This window comes from Salvia hispanica, chromosome 5 (genome assembly GCF_029641045.1).
Source record: "Salvia hispanica isolate PSC_SH4W2 chromosome 5, Shi_PSC_v1, whole genome shotgun sequence".
NCBI classification, from domain to species: Eukaryota; Viridiplantae; Streptophyta; class Magnoliopsida; order Lamiales; family Lamiaceae; genus Salvia; species Salvia hispanica.
In genome coordinates, this window is record NC_142696.1 from 22,067,307 (window position 1) to 22,087,969 (window position 20,663).

Consider the following 20,663-nt stretch of genomic DNA (forward strand, 5'->3'; position numbering starts at 1 on the left):
TTTTATCAATTGTTGGTACTCCCTCCGTCCCACAAAAGATGTCACATTTTCCTTTTTAGTTTGTCCCACAAAAGATGTCACATTTCTATTTTTGGTAAAAGTTCTCTCTCACATTAATATAAAAATTATATTTTCTCTCTCCATTTAACACACAAAACAAAACCTCTTAAAATCCTGTGCCATCCCACAAGTGTGACATCTTTTGTGGGACGAAGGGAGTATATTTTTATTGGATTAGAATAAAAATTATCCGACTAAAATAATTAGAAAAAAAACATAATTTATTTAAAAAAAAATAAAAACCAAATCTTCGTTGTATTATGATACGCTCGGATTTTGCACTATTTTAGGACCCTTATTTGGTCTGTTTTTAGTGTCTAAACCATGATTCATGTCTATTTTTCGTATATTTTATCTATTTTGGTATTTTGACATGTTTTGTGAGAATTGTGCATATTTGAGCTAAAAAGATAGAAAAAAGTCGAAGATGGAATTCTGGCGCATTCAAAGAAGCCCAGCGGCCCGCTGCGTGTGTCGCAGCGACCGCTGGACCACAACGACCGCTGCGTTTGAAGCGGTCCGCCCCGGAAAGTTGTGCTGAAAAGTCTGAAGACGCCCAGCGACTGCTGGGACGCGTGCAGCGACCGCTCGAGAAGATCCCGTAGCCACTGGACTAATTTGCAGCGACCGCTACCCAAATCCACAGAGGCTTCGGACAATCCACAGCGACCGCCGGCCAAGGTGCAGCGGTCTGCTGCGAGAAGGCGGTTTACGAATTTAATTAGATTTCTCCAGATTTTACCAAGATTAGCCCACCTTTTCCTTTCCTCCATAGGATTTGACTTACTCCCTATGATACCCCCTTAAACCTCTTCATTCAAAACAACACACTCCTTACTTTACAATTTTAGAGCGAAAATATTTGAGAGTTCATCACTGTGCAAGAGGTTGAAGACGAAGTCAAGTGAAGATCAAGGCTACAGGATTCTACCTTTGGGTTTTATCACTTTAGTTCTTATTACCTTCAAACTATGTTTTTAGATTATTCTACCATGTGTAACTAAATTCATATGATTCTAGGGATGTGTTAGTAACATACTTTTGGTTTATACAATTCCGTTTTCTATTTAATATCCATTTTGTTTACACTTCATTTCCTCCTTAAGTTGTTCCTTAATACTGTTTGAGTGACACATTCGATGTTGATTTGCTATAACTTGCTACATAATCGTGGGAGGAGGTTGGCGAGTTAGATCTACTTAATAGACACTACAATTAGCTTCCCTTAAAACGGTACTGTTAATTGTGAGTGAGGACTTTTCAAGGGTCTTAGGAGCTTCTAGGAGTTACGTATCTAGGATTGACAACCCTAGTGTTAGTAATCTACGCTTGTACTGCATGGGCAGAACTTATGTGACTCGTCCTATCGAAGTATAGACCGTGCTAGGGTATTATAGGAGGAATTTGTATAACCATAGTTGTGAACGCACATCCCTGGAATTCTCTTATCTCATTTATTCAATCTTTAGTTTGTGCTACATTCATTTGTTTTCTACTATCAATTTAATTGTTTTCACAAAATTCTATGGTTCTCCAAATAGTAAAAGAGGCTTAGTAGAAGATAGCCAATTGGTGATCTTATTCCCCGTGTTCAACAATCCGGTACTGAACTTTTAGCTATACTAGATCTATCCTGTATACTTGCAGGTATTTTTAGTGCTAATAAATAGTGCATCAAGTTTTTGGCGCCGTTGCCGGGGAATAATTTGACTTTGTGATTGATATCTTCCAAAGGACGATTTTACTACTTTGGATTTCACTGCTTTCTTTTTATTTTTCTTTTTCTTTTTAATTTAATGGACCTCTTCACAGGAATGAAGAGTCCATACCCTGAAGAGCAGTTGGGCGGAATACTACAACCCCGATCAAGGGGGATCATATTATGACCCAGACTGCTCTAATGTCTCATATGACGCACAAGATCCTTATATAGAAGATAATGTAGAAATTTGTGTAGGAATGAAGGAGCAAACCTCCTCCAAATGGGAAGAAATATTGGAAGTGATCATCATCGAGATCGAGGAAAAAAAGAAAGTGACAGACCAATGGTTGCTCAATCTGAAAAGGAACACAAGTCTATTGGAGAAAGGGCTGACAACCTTAACCGTGCAAGTGGGGGAGTTGGAGCTCCACATGGGGGCATTAGCTACGGCAATAGGGAGCAGGCACATGCCAGGAATGCTGGGGTTTGGTGCCCCTTGCACAGCGGAAGATTTGTACAAAACAAATAAATCAGATACGGATCTATTTGACCGATTATGCGGTTAATCAATTCACATGTTAAATAGATAATTGCATGCTATAACGCAAATAATTCATGCTCAAAGAAAGTAAATCCTAAAACATGAATTCTACGGTTTAGAGTTACCGATTTATTCTCCAAAGAATCGTCGATTGCTCGCGCCTTCTCCACGATGATCTTCAATACTAGACCACGAATCTTCTCTCTGGTTCCCGAACTGTATCTCGATATCAGGGTGGGTTGGTCTTATCAAAATACTAGGACTCGAATAAAGAAGACAGAAGAAATCCTTCTCCAATTAGGAGAGAAATTCGAACTCCTCTAGGTAGAGGGAGACGAAAAATAAGGGTAATAATAATGAATGATTTCTGTCTCCTTTATTCTCCTATTTATATTAAGTTCCTTTTGGGCCCAGACAGGGATCTATGGAAGGTTTTGGATATGGGCTCCCCCAATTAGCTTTTTACTAATTAAATTGAACCCACAATTTAATATAAGTTATAATTGGAATATTACGAGCAGCCACTACAGAAGTAATATTGAACTCTCCCCATCCAAATTCGAAATTACAAGTAATCCGGGTTTCCGTTGTTTATTATTTATTTCCCGCGCTTAAGATATAAATGTCCATTAATTAATTAATGTCTGCTACGGACTTAATTAATTAATATCTTATTAATTCCAAGAGTGGACTTAGCAAGAAACATTTATTTATTATTCATAGAGCGATAAAACTCCAACTGGCCAGTTTTCTGAATAATAAAACCTTGTTCGAGCTCCTCTTGAGGACATTATCAAACGAGACTCAACTTGCGCACGTTTCAACATAATAGCAATCCTAGCACCGCTAGATATTAATCACCACTACCCAATATATCAGGATTATTGGGTTGCGAAAAACCCGCACCATTTGATAAGTCAAAGTAGTGCATAATCAATACCGTATGCTCAATACTAACATATGTAGATTAAGAAATAATATTTTATCAAGACCTAGTCTTTCAGTAGATAGCATAAAGACACGTCTTGCTGTTAGATCCGTTCAGTGCTATACCACACCAATGTCATCTTATTTCAGTAAGGCTTAGAAATACGCGGACTGACATTGCAACCTTTCACGATAGGTAGCCAAAGCCTATCTAGGTTGTGAAATTCTTCTTTTTCTTTTGCAAAGCATTGCATAGATCTGACTGTGTTACCTTAAAGTGGACGACGCCCACAACCGGTCTACTAAGCAAAAGACTTAGACTTTGTTTACTTCTTGTGCATTTAAATGTTTATAAAACATCTTATAAATGCACAAGCAAATACAATGTAATAATATACTGATTCTATTCGTGCGAAACTGCTCGAATAATACTGAATCGGGTTAAAAGTGGATTATAGAGTTTTACGTATACAAGCAAGATTCTATTTGAGCGAAACTTGCTTGAAACATACTTTTCAGTATACCAAACCTAACAATCTCCCACTTATACTCAAAACATGCTTTCGAGTATACCCACTGCCAAAAACTCTCCCACTTATACACAAAGCAGGTATTGATACTAGATATATCGAACTATCATTCATTTCACAAGGTGAAAGAAAAATCTGTTTGGTTGTTCTGTGATAATATCTTTTTCACCATAATGTCTTTGATGCGTACTTGATCTTTAATTAATTTCATCCCCGTATGTGATTGCTTAGCTTAATAAACTCGTGTGTCACTCGTGTTAGCCTTCACTAGAGTAATTTAAAATAATACTCATAGACATACTCAAACTTACGATTAAAGCTATTAGGAATATATTCTAAATTAAACACATATTCAGAGGATGACTTACTCGATCACTGATTAGTCATAAAACTAAGACAGTGTAAACCCCAAGGACATTACATGAATGACCGATAATCTAGAATATAGTTACTAGTCTTTCTCAAGCACTAGGGTATATTCATTACCTGAATCAAAATCCTTTGCCATGGTTAATATGATATATACTTGCAATGCATAAGCACAACTAATATCAAACTTAGTACACATTATAGCATATATGAGACATCTATCTCCAACACTAGTCTCATTATTCTTAATCTCACTAAGCGTCAAACGACACTTGACTAGAGACAAGACAATTCCATCTTGAGAGGTATGAACCTTTTCATGGAATTTCTAATGCTTAAATGTTCCAAGCAATGTGTAGATATAGGATTCCTAAGAGAATCTCAACATTCTTTCTAGCATCTTAAAAGGACTTAGATGCTAAGAATGTAATTAGTTTCTCTTAAATCATTTATCTTAAACTGGGTAGACAACCAGTTTCCTACGCTAGATGTCAATCTTAGTTGTTTGCAACTTTTGTAGATTTCATCATCGTAGAGTACCAATAATACCACATTTAATTCACTTTCAACTTCCTAGTGCTTACAGTACTGCTATGGGTAAAAGTCAAATTCCAGACATTTGACAATTTTGATAAAACACATATACTCTGATTTAGATGCTTGCCTAAGACCACAAAGGTCTTTATAAGCTTCCAATCATGCGTTTCTTGCCCTTAATTACATATCCATTAGAATGTTCTAGTAGATGATTTCCTCAAGACTTCTATTTATAGAAGGCTGTCTTGACAATCATAATACATACATTCTAATTTATGTAAGTTCTAATAGACAATAGGATCAAATAAATCCTGGCACAACGATAGCGAGAAAATAATTCTCTTTGGGCATAACCCATTGTCATTGTCTAGCCTTTTGAGATCCATATTTACACTTGCAAATATACTAGCTCCCACTGACTGACACAACCGATAGGTAGTTTTGCAAGTCTTGTAAAACATGTTGTCTATCTTAGATTGTAGTTTGAAATCTATCACCTTTTCAAGGATGAATATCCAAATGAACCAATACTACATTGTAGTTAAAGGGATTATGTTCAAGTTGATCTAAGACTGAGTCTTACGACACTCTTAGACCCATGAACTTGTTGTGTTCCAATGGAACGCTCCCACTACGATATGATTCTTACAATCTTAGGTACTGAAGTTGATTTTATTAGTGCAGGAGTTTCTTATGGTATGACTTCTTGGTAATGTGGAAAATCTGATATCTCTCTCTTTATTTTAAGAGTTATCACGCTGTTAGGCTTGTAGTTCATCTCTAGATCTTCATACAAGAATTATATCTTTGAAGATTACAGAACTTATAACCTTACATCATTTGGGAAAAACCTTAAAACATGCCTAAGTACTCAACTCCAATTTCTTGGACACTTTTCCAACATGTGTTGGAACAACATTACACCTTGAGATGTGCTAGACTAGAGTCGCTCTAGTCCACAACTCGTGTTTTGTAGAAGGTACTGATGTTGGTAGTTTCTTTAATGTTTATCCCATCAATGATAAGATTTTAATGAGTACAACTCATCACTTAATCAAACTTGTCTTAGAAAGACTTAGATTCCTTCTTACATAACTATACCATTTATTAGATGAATGCTTGGATTCGTTAATGGAGATTAGACTCCCACTACTGATCATAACCCTTTACTCGTCTCCTTATGGTGTAAACCATTGAGACTTGCTAGTCTTTCTATGTTGCACTTCTATAAGTATTCTGAATCTCTTGAAAAATCAAATGATTCTAACTTATAGTGCATCAAATAGACTTTCTCAACTCTCAAGCTATTCAACGATATGTTAAAATCTTGATAGTCTAGATCAATTCGAACAATTTCTAAGTATTTTCTTGGCTTTATGGCTAAGAGCCATAAATACTTTATCATTCAATGATTAAGAAGTTGATGTGTTGTTGAATACTCAACCTTGTCGCACTTATATTATTTTAATACTATGTTGCCTTAAGTATCAACCATAAAACAATAGTTGAGCATTAATAGCTCCCACTACAACAGAAACCTAACTGGATCAAGATTTCTTACTTAGAAGTTGCATTGTCATGTAAGTCATTGTCCTTCTATAAAATAGGTCAATCCAACTCACAAAGCATCTTTTCTCGCTTTAAACAAACTTTGATGACAATTCAGGCTCTCCCATTTCCACATCTAGTCTTTTGTTCAAATGAACTAGGACTTAAAAAATGTAGCCTTTATGAATTTGTCATCTATCATGTTACTTTGCTCTAACAGTAACATAACGACTATTATTCTGAAGATTTTCTACTTTTCAGTTAAACCTTCTTGTAGTCATTTCTTGTTACTTTAGGCGATGACTTATGTCAGAAACTATTTGAGTGATCAAAAGATTCTCAAAACATTCTGTTACTCTAGGATATTCCAATCAAATCATCTTGACAGATTCTATTGATATCCATCTTTCATCGTCATTAACCAAGACTTGTCGAGCTACTTAAAGGAAAATAGCTTGACCTTATTCCTCAAAGAGCTTGTCAAGTACATGCATAATGCATTCTCGAACATTCTTCGTGGAATTATGTCGAGGAAATGGAGGACATGAATCATTGAGTATAAACTCCAAGCTTTCAGCAATGAGAATCTTATCCATTTTCGTTTCCGGTCTACATAATTTAGGCATTCGAGTTTTCTTTCTTTAAGGATCGCAGACAAATATTAAATGACATAATGAAGATTTGGCAAATAAACTTATTATCACATACTCATGCTCAATACATAATCACAAATAACCACAAAACAATTATGTATCTTACAACAACAAAATTAATAAATTGTATCCTCATTTGGAGGTTAATACGCATTAAAATTTTGACAATTTTACTGGTCACAACACCGACGCATTAAATTGTATCCTCCTTTGGAGGTTAATACGCCTAATGTTGCCTAAGCAGGACCATCAGATTTAGCATTACAGAATTTTATTTCTACAACACACTCCCATAACAATGTTCATGTGCTGACAACAAAACCAAGCTATCTCATAAATTCTGATTGAACCCTGAAACTCGCAGTTCCTTAGGATTATTGTCCCCACTCTGCAGGTGGCAATAATATTGGGAGCTACTTTTTAGTTCATTCTATTTATTAGAAAATCAGCTTCACAAAATTTGGCAGACCAACCGATGGAGACCGTATACAACGCACTTGTTGTAATCATCACTTAGATATTTTGTATGGTTTTTGCATAATTATCGCATAAGCAGATAAAGCAGAAAATCCACTTAAAATAGATAAACACCAAATAAACAGATAAATCTATTTAATGCATGACATTTTAAACACTCAGGATAATTAAGGACAATTATTTAATCTAATCAAGGGAGAATCAATTAAATAATTAAGTTTTATCTTGGATAATGTTTATCCAATTCATTTAGGATTTATCAAGATAGTATGTACTATATAAACCCATTTAGGATTATTCTAGATTTTATTTCAATAAAATCATATCCTATAATTCAAGATAACGTTGATCTATGATTATCATTATTTAAATCGTACTAGGATATTACCAGATAGAAACAATTCCACCATTATCTATAAGATAAAAAAAAATCCTATCAACCAAGATTTATACAAATCTAATTCTATTTAGAATAGACATCCAGAATATATCAAACATTTCTTAGGATTTCTTAGATAAATAAATTTATCTAAATCCAATTAAATAAGGATTTCTTATGTATCATCTTTATCCTAATCTATCTAGGATATAAATCCAAAGGATAAGGATAAATTGGATTAATACTTATTTTAATCCATCTAAGATTTGTCTTAATAGAATTAAATCTATTCAAATCTATAGGATAAAATAAATTAATATAAATGTTTATCCTAATTCATCTAGGATTTATCTTGGAATAAATCCATACAAATCCATAGAATAGGATAATATTATATTATTATTATTCAAATCTATCCAAGATTTATCTAGGAATAAATCTATATAAATCTATAAGATGAGAATAAAATATTATATTATCACTATCCAAATCCATCTAGAATTTATTTATGAATAAATTCATATAAACTCATAGGATAAGAATAAAATAATATTATCATTATTTAAGTCCAACTAGGATTCGTCTAAGATGAATCCACATTAATCCATAGGATATAAATAAAATTAGATTGTCATTATCCAAATTTAACTAGGATTCATCTAGGACTTAAATCCCTACAAATCCATAAAATAAGGATAAAATCTATTTAATCCATGATTTAATTCATAAATTAAATCTCATATAATATATAAAATCCACAAAAGATATATTCAAATCTTATTTCCAAAATTGAATCCAAGGATTTGAAATCCTAATCAAATTTGGAAAGCGAACTTTGACCGAACCTTGCATGGCTCGGCTGGACTCTCACTGAATCCATGGCCGCTGCCACGTTTCTGGCCAGATCGCATTCGCCTCTCGAGTCCGGGAACTTCCCACAAAGGGCTCCCACTCGAATCGCGACCCGCTGCTGTTCTGCGTCGCGCTGCTGCGTCATCATTGGTGCTGTGACGTCTCCGGTGCTGCTGCTGCGTCGTCACTTGTGTGACGTCGTCTACGCAGCTGCTGCTGCCCCAACACGAAACTGCTGCTGCGTCATCACCGTTGCTGCCAGCGACCCGTCGAGACAGCCTAACCTGACAGCTTGGGCAGCCTGAAGTCCGGTCGCCGCCGCTGTCACAAACGGACTGTCGCTGCTGTTCGTGCTGTTTCTGCGTCGCAGCCACTGCTCCGCCGCTGATTCTCCGCGGCTGACCTGGCGCCCCTGCTGTATCATCGCTGCATCGCAGCGAACACGCTCCGTTCCGACCCGTCATATATTGAGTTCGGAATTTCAATTTACGTAATCAATACTTAGAGCAATGACTACATGTTTGGGAATTGTTTCAACCGTCCAAGAAAAGTCAAAACCACAAAAAACGGCGCACTCTTTTAATCGTTAGACTTTCTCAAACATTGCATACTAGAAATTGAATTAAACAAACAGTGTCGTTCTTCGTTTCAAAATCAAATAAAACGACAAACACGTCCATGCAATTATCACCGACGGAGAAACCCATGCATTCAAGCAATTCATATAACATGAAATTAATCCACATAATCAGAGCCAAAAATTGGCTGTGATACCAATTGCTGGGGTTTGGTGCCCCTTGCACAGCGGAAGACTTGTACAAAACAAATAAATCAGATACGGATCTATTTGACCGATTATGCGATTAATCAATTCACATGTTAAACAGATAATTGCATGCTAGAACGCAAATAATTCATGATCAAAGAAAGTAAATCCTAAAACATGAATTCTATGGTTTAGAGTTACCGATTTGATTCTCCAAAGAATCGTCGATTGCTCGCGCCTTCTCCACGATGATCTTCAATACTAGACCACGGATCTTCTCTCTGGTTCCCGAACTGTATCTCGATATCAGGATGGGCTGGTCTTATCAAAATACTAGGACTCGAATAAAGAAGACAGAAGAAATCCTTCTCCAATTAGGAGAGAAATTCGAACTCCTCTAGGTAGAGGGAGACGAAAAATATGGGTAATAATAATGAATGATTTATGTCTCCTTTATTCTCCTATTTATATTAAGTTCCTTTTGGGCCCAGACAGAGATCTATGGAAGGTTTTGGATATGGGCTCCCCCAATTAGCTTTTTACTAATTAAATTGAACCCACAATTTAATATAAGTTATAATTGGAATATTACGAGCAGCCACTACAGAAGTAATATTGAACTCTCCCCATCCAAATCCGAAATTACAAGTAATTCGGGTTTCCGTTGTTTATTATTTATTTTCCGCGCTTAAGATATAAATGTCCATTAATTAATTAATGTAAGGACTTAATTAATTAATATCTTATTAATTCCAAGAGTAGACTTAGCAAGAAACATTTATTTATTATTCATAGAGCGATAAAACTCCAACTGGCCAGTTTTCTGAATAATAAAACCTTGTTCGAGCTCTTCTTGAGGACATTATCAAACGAGACTCAACTCGCGCACGTTTCAACATAACAGCAATCCTAGCACCGCTAGATATTAATCACCACTACCCAATATATCAGGATTATTGGGTTGCGAAAAACCCGCACCATTTGATAAGTCAAAGTAGTGCATAATCAATACCGTATGCTCAATACTAACATATGTAGATTAAGAAATAATATTTTATCAAGACCTAGTCTTTCAGTAGATAGCATAAAGACACGTCTTGCTGTTAGATCCGTTCAGTGCTATACCACACCAATGTCATCTTATTTCAGTAAGGCTTAGAAATATGCGGACTGACATTGCAACCTTTCACGATAGGTAGCCAAAGCCTATCTAGGTTGTGAAATTCTTCTTTTTCTTTTGCAAAGCATTGCATAGATCTGACTGTGTTACCTTAAAGTGGACGACGCCCACAACCGGTCTACTAAGCAAAAGACTTAGACTTTGTTTACTTCTTGTGCATTTAAATGTTTATAAAACATCTTATAAATGCACAAGCAAACACAATGTAATAATATACTGATTCTATTCGTGCGAAACTGCTCGAATAATACTGAATTGGGTTAAAAGTGGATTATAGAGTTTTACGTATACAAGCAAGATTCTATTCGAGCGAAACTTGCTCGAAACATGCTTTTCAGTATACCAAACCTAACAAGGAACGCTTCCGAGTCTACCAGAGATCAATCCTAAAGTAAAGTGCCATGCTGTGCAACTTCGAAGTGGGACCACATATCAACCTCCGGAAGCTTCGGATCTAGGAAGGGGGATAAAGGAGAAAGAAAAGGGGCCAATCAACCTGAGGCCGGCCGCTGATCAGCTGCCAGCGACCGCTGCACCACCTCACAGCGGCTCGCTAGAAATCCTTCAGACCGCTGGATCAGATCTGGACAGTAAGACCGACACATCGCCAGCGACCGCTGCACCACTTCGTAGTGGTCCACTACCCGAGACTCAATCCGCTGACCCAGTATTCCCGTCATCCCATATCCCCAGAGATTGAAGAGCAAAAAGTTGGATGCCCAATTCAACAAGTTTTTGGAGGCAATAAGCAAAGTCCACATTAACATTCCATTGGTGGAAGCACTGCAACAGATGCCGAACTATGCTAAATTCTTGAAGGATGTGGTGGCTAAGAAAAGAAAGTGGGGGAAGTACGAGACTGTGAACCTTACGAAAAACTGCAGTGCTATACTGCAGAAAGTGCTACCAACCAAGCACAAGGATCCAGGGAGTTTTACTTTATCTTGTGTTTTGGGGAACAATGTAGAAGGTAAGGCATTATGTGATTTGAGAGCAAGTATTAATTTAATGCCTTTATCTTTTTACAGGAAGCTCGATATTGATAATCTCCGCCCCACTTTGATCACCCTACAGATGGCAGATAGAATAACAACAACACCAAGGGGGATCGTCGAGGATGTTTTGGTAAGAGTTGGTGAATTCATTTTTCCCACTGATTTTGTAGTGTTGGACATACAGGAAGACAAGAAGGTGCCCTTGATACTAGGAAGACCATTCTTAGCAACTGGAGGGGCCATGATAGATGTTCAAAATGGGGAGCTGACGTTGCGGCTACATGACGAAAGCATCACCTTCAACATTTATAACGGCCTGAAGTTTCATGGAAAGGAAGGAGCAGAGGGCTATCAAGAGTGCAATATCATCCAAGTAGTCACGGATTGCGTGGGAGAAGTGGAAGTCACCTATCATCGGAATCAGGATACTTTAGAATCGTGTCTAGTGAATACTTTCACGCCTTCTACTGATTCTTCTTCATGTGACACTAATGTGTGTGCTATGGTTGCAGAGCTTGAGGTACTTCCCGAAAGGATCCCTCTGTTTGGGAATACATTCTTGCCCTTGCGAACTCCCGAGGAAGAGGAGGAGATGAAGAAGGCTATAGGGAAACTACGAGGACCGCCTAAGGTGGAATTGAAACCGCTCCCCGAACATCTCAGGTACGCATTTGTAAGGCCAGATAGCACTTACCATGTTGTTGTGTCCGCTGCCTTGAGTAATGAGAAATGTGATAAGCTGCTATGTGTTTTGAACAAGTATAGGTCTGCCATAGGATGGTCCATTAGCGATTTAAAAGGGATTAGCCCAACCACATGCATGCATAGGATCCTTCTTGAGGAAGGGCATAGACCCCGTGTGCAAAACCAACGTAGGCTTAATCCAATCATGCAAGATGTAGTGAGAAAAGAAGTAATTAAAATGTTAGATGCAGGAATTATCTATGCTATATCAGACAGTGAATGGTTAGTCCTATGCAGGTAGTAGCTAAGAAGGGGGGGATGACTGTTGTGCCCGGAAAGGATGGTGAGATGATTGCCACGAGAGTAGCCACAGGTTGGAGAGTTTGCATTGATTATAGGATGTTAAATGTAGCCACTAGGAAAGATCATTTTCCCTTGCCATTTATTGACCAAATGCTTGATAGATTAGGGGGATACGATTATTACTGTTTCCTAGATGGTTATTCTGGTTAAAATCAAATAGCGAACGCTCCTGAAGATCAACATAAGTCTGCCTTTACTTGCCCATATGGGATATATGCTTATAGGAAGATGTTTTTTGGTCTTTGTAATGCTCCTGCTACTTTCCAGAGATGCATGATGGCAATTTTTCATGACTTGATTGAAAGGGTAATGGAAGTCTTTATGGACGATTTCTCTGTGTTTGGCAAAACTTATGATCACTGTCTTGAAAATTTTGCTATGGTTTTACAAAGATGTGTCGAGACTAACCTTGTTCTTAATTGGGAGAAATGTCATTTCATGGTAAAAGAAGGTATTGTTCTGGGACACAAAGTATCATTTGCAGGGATAGAAGTTGATCGAGCCAAGATTGCAGCCATTGAGAGATTGCCACCCCCGTCCAGCGAAAAGGCCGTGAGAAGATTCTTGGGACACACAGGGTTCTATAGAAGATTTATCAAGGACTTCTCGAAAATCTCAAAGCCTCTTTGTAAATTACTTGAAAAAGATGTGAAATTTAATTTAACGTCTGATTGTTTGCAGGCATATGAGGAGTTGAAGAAGGCCTTAGTGAGCGCACCTATCCTCATTACCCCAGATTGGAGCCAACCATTTGAGATCATATGTGATGCAAGCGATGTAGCTGTTGGGTTCGCTTTGGGGCAGAAGATGGATAAGATTTTTAGGGTCATTTACTATGCTAGTAGAACCCTCGATTCTGCACAAGCAAATTATACGACCACAGAAGGGAGATGCTTGCTATAGTTTATTCTTTTGACAAGTTTAGGGCTTATCTCGTTGGAACAAAGACTATAGTTTACACTGACCATCCAGCTATTCGTCACTTGTTCGCAAAGAAGGAGGCAAAGCCAAGGCTAATCCGCTTGATCTTACTACTCCAAGAATTTGATGTAGAGATTAGGGACAGAAAAGGATACGAGAATGTAGTAGCAGATCATTTGTCCCGGTTAGAGCACCCGGTAGAAGGAGAAGATTTATCACGAGAAATCAATGAGGACTTCCCCGACGAGCATTTGTTCTATACTCAAAGAAAGAAGTTTTATAAAGAAGTTTGTCCAATACATACGCGAGAAGCTCGATAAAAGCCTAATACCAAAATCCTATTCTATTACATTAGATTTGAGACATGCTACCCTCGACAACCGTTCCATAATTGAGGTATATTTTGGCAAGGAAATTTGGTAGGTTGACGAGAGACCATCACTGACTCTTGCCAAGAGTTGTTCCTACAATAGAAACTGGAAGGGGTAAGATAAGTAAAATAGTAATAAAAATCTTTAATAGATTTGATAGAAGATCAAACCCAAATCCGGATTCCAGAATGGAGTAAAAGATAAGTAGAAGATAAGAGACCATCACTGACTCTTGTGCATGCACAGCGGCGGCAGCAATGCATTCGGAGGAGAAGGCGACGGTGGATGGGGCTGCGCGAGGCGACAGCAGCCTCCGTGGTGGCGGCTGACCTGAACGAGAAGGAGATCTGGAGATGACGGCGGTAGTGGTGGCTGCGCGCTCGCTGCGGAGACGGCGGCGGTGTGGAGTAGGCAGAGAGGGAGAGAAGAGAGGAGAGAGAGAGAGGGAGAAGCCTCCGCCGGCGACGGCGGCGGACTGCAGTGCTGGAAGTGACGGCGGCGGATGTGAGATGAAGAGGGAGTCGTTCCATTTTGTGGAGTGATTTAGGGATTTAGTGATGAAGGAGGAAAGGGAAAGCCTTTTTATATGGGTCTCTTTTATTTATTTGTCTTGGCCCTTGAAGTAATAAAATAGGGAATAAGTTGGTTGTAGTGAAATGATCCCAGAAACTCTTCCGTAAACTTATTTAATAGCTCTTAACGAAAGGGTTTTAGTTTTTTTTTTGAAAAAAAAGGCCTATGTTGAGTACAACTAAACTTTTATGCATATTAATTAAATAAGTATAGTTTCTCTTAGTGAAAATCTAGCTTAAATACGTGAACTGGACATATGCCAAATTATTATGATGTGGAATTTAATAGAAGGAACATATGGTGTTAGGTGCATTCTCAAATTTCTACATTTTTTTTAATTTAAGAGCTCGATTTATTTTTCTTTTTCAAAAAAAGGGGGGGGGGGGGGGGGGGAGAACTCGCGAGGAGTGTAACACCGAGAAGCAAGGATTTAACGTCTAAAAATCTCGGGAAGCGTACGAGGTGAACTTTTCTATCCTACATACTAATGTGGATAAAAATAAAGTTATTTTCAAATGATTTTGAAAACTCGAACTTATGTTCGTCGCTCATTTTCAAATGATGTTGTCTTGCCATAAATGTTTTGTATGATGCCTATCTGTTGTTTACTTTGGCGTGAGGCCAAGTGATTTGTGAATCGAATTCGGGTCCAAGTGAGGGTGGTGTCCCTACTTGGACTAGTGTACACAGGAGACCTATGGCCAGAGGGCAGGTCTGGTGACCGAGGAAGGTGGCCACCTTCCCGGCACAAAAATGTTGATGTAACCGTGAGAGAACACCATCTCTACGGCACAAGATGATCAGATATGGCTAAGTACAGGAAAAGGGCCCAATGGGAATATTTTTAGTACGCTCGGATTTTTAAATAAAACCTCGAGTGTTACTGTGATAATTGCTTGACAATAATTTTTCAAATGTATATGTGTATATTTCGGCAATGTGTTCACTGAGTACTTTTTGTACTCAGCCCTGCATGTATTTCTAAATGTGCAGGTTGAGCGGTGGCGGGGTGAAGTGAGTGCTGTTGATCCACCAAGAATAAACTCTCGGAGGTTCATGTCTCCATACATGGAACCGAGTTCTTTTGCTTCCGCGGTGCCTTTTTAAAGGCAACGTTTCTTTTATCTAAGACTCTGATATATTCTATTTTGTTTAAAGACCTCTTTAATTTGAATATGTACGAACAATCGCTCGAGTCTGCATGATCGTGCGTATCTTGTGTTAAATACTGTTTCCTGCATTTCAGCTTTAATATTAAAGTATCGTTTGGCTTTTATTCTTCTCATTTCCCCCACTTCTTTCCCCCTCTTCTTCTATCCCCCCCTAGTCACGGTACCCCGAGCTAGATTATCCTTAATCAGCTACGGTCGTGACAATATCACCCTCAAGCAAATGGGCAGACCGAGCTTGCCAATAGGGAGATTAAATATGTCTTACAGAAAACAATGAGTACTAATAGGAAAGATTGAGCATTCCGTTTGGATGATATGTTGTGGGCATATCGCACTGTCTACAAGACTCCTATAGGTATGTTGCCTTACCAATTAGTCTTTGGGAAGTCATGTCATTTGCCTTTTGAGATGAAGTACAGGTCTTATTGGGCGATTAAGAAATTGAATCATGATTTCCACAAGGCTGGCGAGGAAAGACGTCTCTTCCTAAATGAGATGGAAGCATACGATAGCTCGTCCACCTACAAGGAAAGGATGAAAGTGTACCATGACCGGATGATCAGTCCGCGAGAGCTCACTTTGGGGGATGTTATTTTGTTACACAATCTACGCCTCTCACTTTGGGGCAAGTTGAAGTCCAAGTGGACCGGCCGTTACATGATCAAGAAGATTTATGACAGTTGAATTGTTGGGCCCAGATGGTAAGCTGTTCCAAGCAAATGGCACCGTGTGAAGAAATACTATAGTACGGACAAGGTGTTGGAGGAGGAAGTTGACTTGGAAGAACCCCGAAAGGACTAAAATAGGAAGAAGTAGAGCCAACGACTTTAAAACAAAGGCGCTTGTTGGGAGGCAACCCAACAATGTTTTTGACAAATTTTGATTAAGTTTTTGGCTATTTTTGTCTTAAATTTTCGTTTTTAAGCCATGAAATTTTTCGCAAGTTTCTGGACTCCCGCCAGCGACCGCTGCACAGCTCGCAGCGGCCCGCTGGCCATGCACTGGAAAGGGCTGACTCGTCCGCAACGACCGCTGCAGAGCTCCCAGCGACCGCTGCCCATCTATAGTTTCCAGCGCGATTTTTTGAATTCTCGCCCCGTTCGAAAATTTCAAGGTATCTTTTTTGCTTTCTAGTTTACTCACGTCCCTACCGACTCTACAAACTTATTTTACACTTTGTTGTAAATAAGTTTAGGGAGATGAAGTTGTGGACCGTGAGTTTAAGGGTTTTTTTTTGTCTTAGTTTTTGTTTCTATTTTTGCTCTTTGTTTTGAAATAAAACCCGAATATGAATCATTGTGAAAAACCTTGAAAAGTGTCGTGAACTTAACATGAAGAACTTAGAAACACGCATGCTAAGGGACACACTTTAGACCGAGTTGCCGATGATATTACATTCCATCTATGTGTAAGTATGGTTTAACGTTTTGATTTGATGGTTTGGTAAAAAGGTGCATAAGTAGTGAATTAATTGTTCGCCTTGAATCATGCTTGTTACTTTGTGAGATTTGAGCTTTTAATTTCTTTCTTGTGTGATTTATCTGTATTCATGTATATGTTTCTAGAACTTGCTCCTAGTCTGCCTAAGTCTACATAGTGTTTAAGTTGATTTAGGAGGATGATAGGCCATCTTTTCTAGCCTACTCTTATACCCAAATTTTCGACCCTCTCAAAAGTTCAAAATTTTCCCTTTGGAGCCAATTTTGAGCCTTTAAGCCTTTTCTTTTGAAGCCAAATTAAATGGGGATAATTCATTGGGATAGTATAGTTTCTATATCTTTTGTAAAGGAATTGGAGAGATAAGGAGAAAAAGTATAAAAAGTAGTGTGCTTAAATGTAGAGAAAGTACAAGTTGTGAAATAGTGAAAAGTTCAAAAGTATGTGCTTGATCTGGAAAAAAAAAAAGAAAGGAAAGAAAGATTGTGAAAAAGAAAAAAAAAAAAAAGAGAAAAGAAAAAATCAAAGGAATTTGGAAAGTGAGAAGAAATATAGACAAAGTCTAAGTTTACTAAGATTTGAATTGTTGGTTGAGTGCTAAGTTTGATGTGATAGAAATTGATCAATTTTGCTATGTTTGGGTTTAGTAACTTTTTAGCCAAATATTCCTCACCTACCAAAGAGCCTACATCACAACCAAAAAGAAACACCTTTCGGACTTTTGATGCTTAATCACATCTAGTAGAGGAGAGATTAGACTTTGAGCAAGCATATGGTAAACTTTGCATGATGCATGATGTGAGTGCTATACACTTAACCTTTATACACTTTGAGAGTGAGAGAAAGAACACTTCCCATCTTTGGAAGTTTTCCACGTGTGAGTGCTTGAATTCAAGGTGTTCCACGAGTTAGTAATGAAAGTACACTAATAAGCATTGCTTAATTTGATTGCGTTAATGCATGTTTAAACTGCCCTTTCATCTTTTGAGGCAATGATGACGTCTAGTCCTTGTGCATTCTGTGCGTCTATATTTGTGTCTTTATTGTTTTGTTCGAGGACAAACAAAAATGTAAGTTTTGGGGAGTTGATACGCTCGGATTTTTTGCACTATTTTAGGACCCTTATTTGGTCTGTTTTTAGTGTCTAAACCATGATTCATGTCTATATTTCGTATATTTTATCTATTTTGGTATTTTGACATGTTTTTTGAGAATTTTGCACATTTGAGCCAAAAAGATAGGAAAAAGTCGAAGATGGAATTCTAGCGCGTTCAAAGAAGCCCAGTGGCCCGCTGCGTGTGTCGTAGCGACCGCTGCGTTTGAAGCGGTCCGCTCCGGAAAGTTGTGCTTTGAAAAGTCTGAAGACGCCCAACGACCGCTGGGACGCGTGCAGCAACCGCTCGAGAAGTTCCCGTAGCCACTGGACTAATTTGCAGCGACCGCTGCAGGATGTGCAGCGACCCCTACCCAAATCCACAGAGGCTTCGGACAATCCACAGCGACCGCTGGCCAAGGTGCAGCGGTCCACTGCGAGAAGGCGGTGCATGAATTTAATTAGATTTTCTCCAGATTTTACCAAGATTAGCGCACTGATACGCTCGGATTTTGCACTGTTTTAAGACCATTATTTAGTCCGTTTTTTATGTCAAAGTCACTCTACACGTCCATTATTTGCATATTTTGTCTATTTTGGTATTTTGACGTGTTTTGTGAGAAATGTGCATAAATGAGTCGAAAAAGGGAGCCAAAACGCCAAGTTTGGAAATCTGGAGTCAGACGGCGACCGGCGACCGCCGCGGATGTGTGCGGCGACCACCGGCGCCCGGCGGGCAGATCAATGCAGCGGTCCACCTCGGAAAAATGTGCTTGAAAGAGAAGTCTCGTCCAGCGACCGCCGGAAGATGTGCGGCGGTCCGCCGCCGAGGGAACAGACTCTCTGGACTCCAACGCGGCGACCGCCGACCAAGGTGCAGCGGCCCGTCGAAAAAAGGCGGCGAATCCGAGAAGCCCTAGATTTGTGCCCATTTTTACCATATTTTGGAGATTTTTTCCTTCTACAACAAGGCATGACTTTTCCCTATAAATAAGGCTCCAAGCTTCATAAAAAAGAGAGAACTTCTAATTGCAAAATACTTCACAGAGATCAAGACCTAGAGTACTTCATTGGTGCAAGGAGTTGGAGAAGGATTTCAAGAACATCAAGAACGACAAGGATTCAACCCACAGGTTTTATTTGCTTTAGTTTTATGTTCAAATTGTCTTCCCTTCAATCTATGTTTTTAGCTTATTCAATTATGTGTAACTAAACTCATAGGATTCTAGGGATGTGTTAGTAACGACTTTGGTTATACAAATTCCTTTTTCTATTTAATATCCGTTTTGTTTTTACTTTGTTTCTTCCCTAAGTAGTTTTGATGCTGCATGATTGAGTGACACAATCGTGTATGATTTAATATAGCTTGCTTCATAACTGTGACAGAGTTCTAGCGAGTTAGATTCACTTAGTAGACGCTACAGTTAGCTTCCCTTAAAACAACACTGTTAATTGAGAGTGAGGACTTTTCAAGGGTCTTAGGAGCCTTTTGGAGTTACGTGTTAGGATTGACAACCCTAATGTTGTAATCAACGTTTGTATCGCATGAGTATAAGCTAGGTGACTCGTTCTATCAAAGTAATAACTGTGCTAGGGTATTGTAGTTTGGAATTCGTATAACCATAACTGTGAACGCACATCCAAGGAATTCTCTTATCTCTCATATTTTATCTTTGTGATTTAATTGCATTTAGTTGTTTGATTGCTTTTAATTGTTTTTACTTTCAAAAAACCCAAAACTTCTCTTATTTCTCTAGATAGTATTTGACGCTTAGTACATAATAGCCAGTTGCAACTATATTCCCCGTGTTCGATATCCGGTACTGACCTTTAGCTATACTAGATCTACCATGTATACTTGCAGGTATTTTTAGTGCTAATAAAAAGTGCATCATGCACCTTTTCCTTTCCTCCATAGGATTCGACTTACTCCCTATATATACCCCCTTAAACCTCTTCATTCAGAACAACACACTCTTTACTTCACAATTCTAGAGCGAAAATATTTGAGAGTTCATCACTGTGCAAGAGGTTAAAGACGAAGTCAAGTGAAGATCAAGGCTATAGGATTTTACCTTTGGGTTTTATCACTTTAGTTCTTAGGTTTAAATTGTTTTCCCATAAAACTATGTTTTTAGATTATTCTACCATAACTAAATTCATAGGATTCCATGGATGTGTTTGTAACATACTTTTGGTTTATACAATTCCGTTTCCTATTTAATATCCATTTTGTTTACACTTCGTTTCTTCCTTAAGCTGTTCTGTAATACTGCATGTTTGAGTGACACATTCGATGCTGATTTGCTATAACTTGTTTCATAATCGTGAGAGGAGGTTGGCGAGTTAGATCCACTTAATAGACACTACAATTAACTTTCTTTAAAACGACACTGTTAATTGAGAGTGAGGATTTTTCAAGGGTCTTGGGAGCTTCTAGGAGTTACGTATCTAGGATTGCCAACCCTAGTGTTAGTAATCTACGCTTGTACTGCATGGGCAGAATTTATGTGACTCGTTCTATCGAAGTATA

At 38.3% G+C, this 20,663-nt stretch overlaps 1 protein-coding gene across 1 annotated transcript; it reads left to right on the forward strand.

Annotated features, from left to right (window-relative positions):
* Positions 1 to 11,313: 11,313 nt before the first annotated feature.
* LOC148926454 (uncharacterized) lies at positions 11,314 to 13,466 on the forward strand. The gene is made up of 3 exons (XM_089059135.1): positions 11,314 to 12,429; positions 12,498 to 12,573; positions 12,724 to 13,466. Exons 1-3 carry the CDS (start codon positions 11,314 to 11,316, stop codon positions 13,464 to 13,466), a joined length of 1,935 nt encoding a protein of 644 aa, XP_088915261.1.
* Positions 13,467 to 20,663: the final 7,197 nt, after the last annotated feature.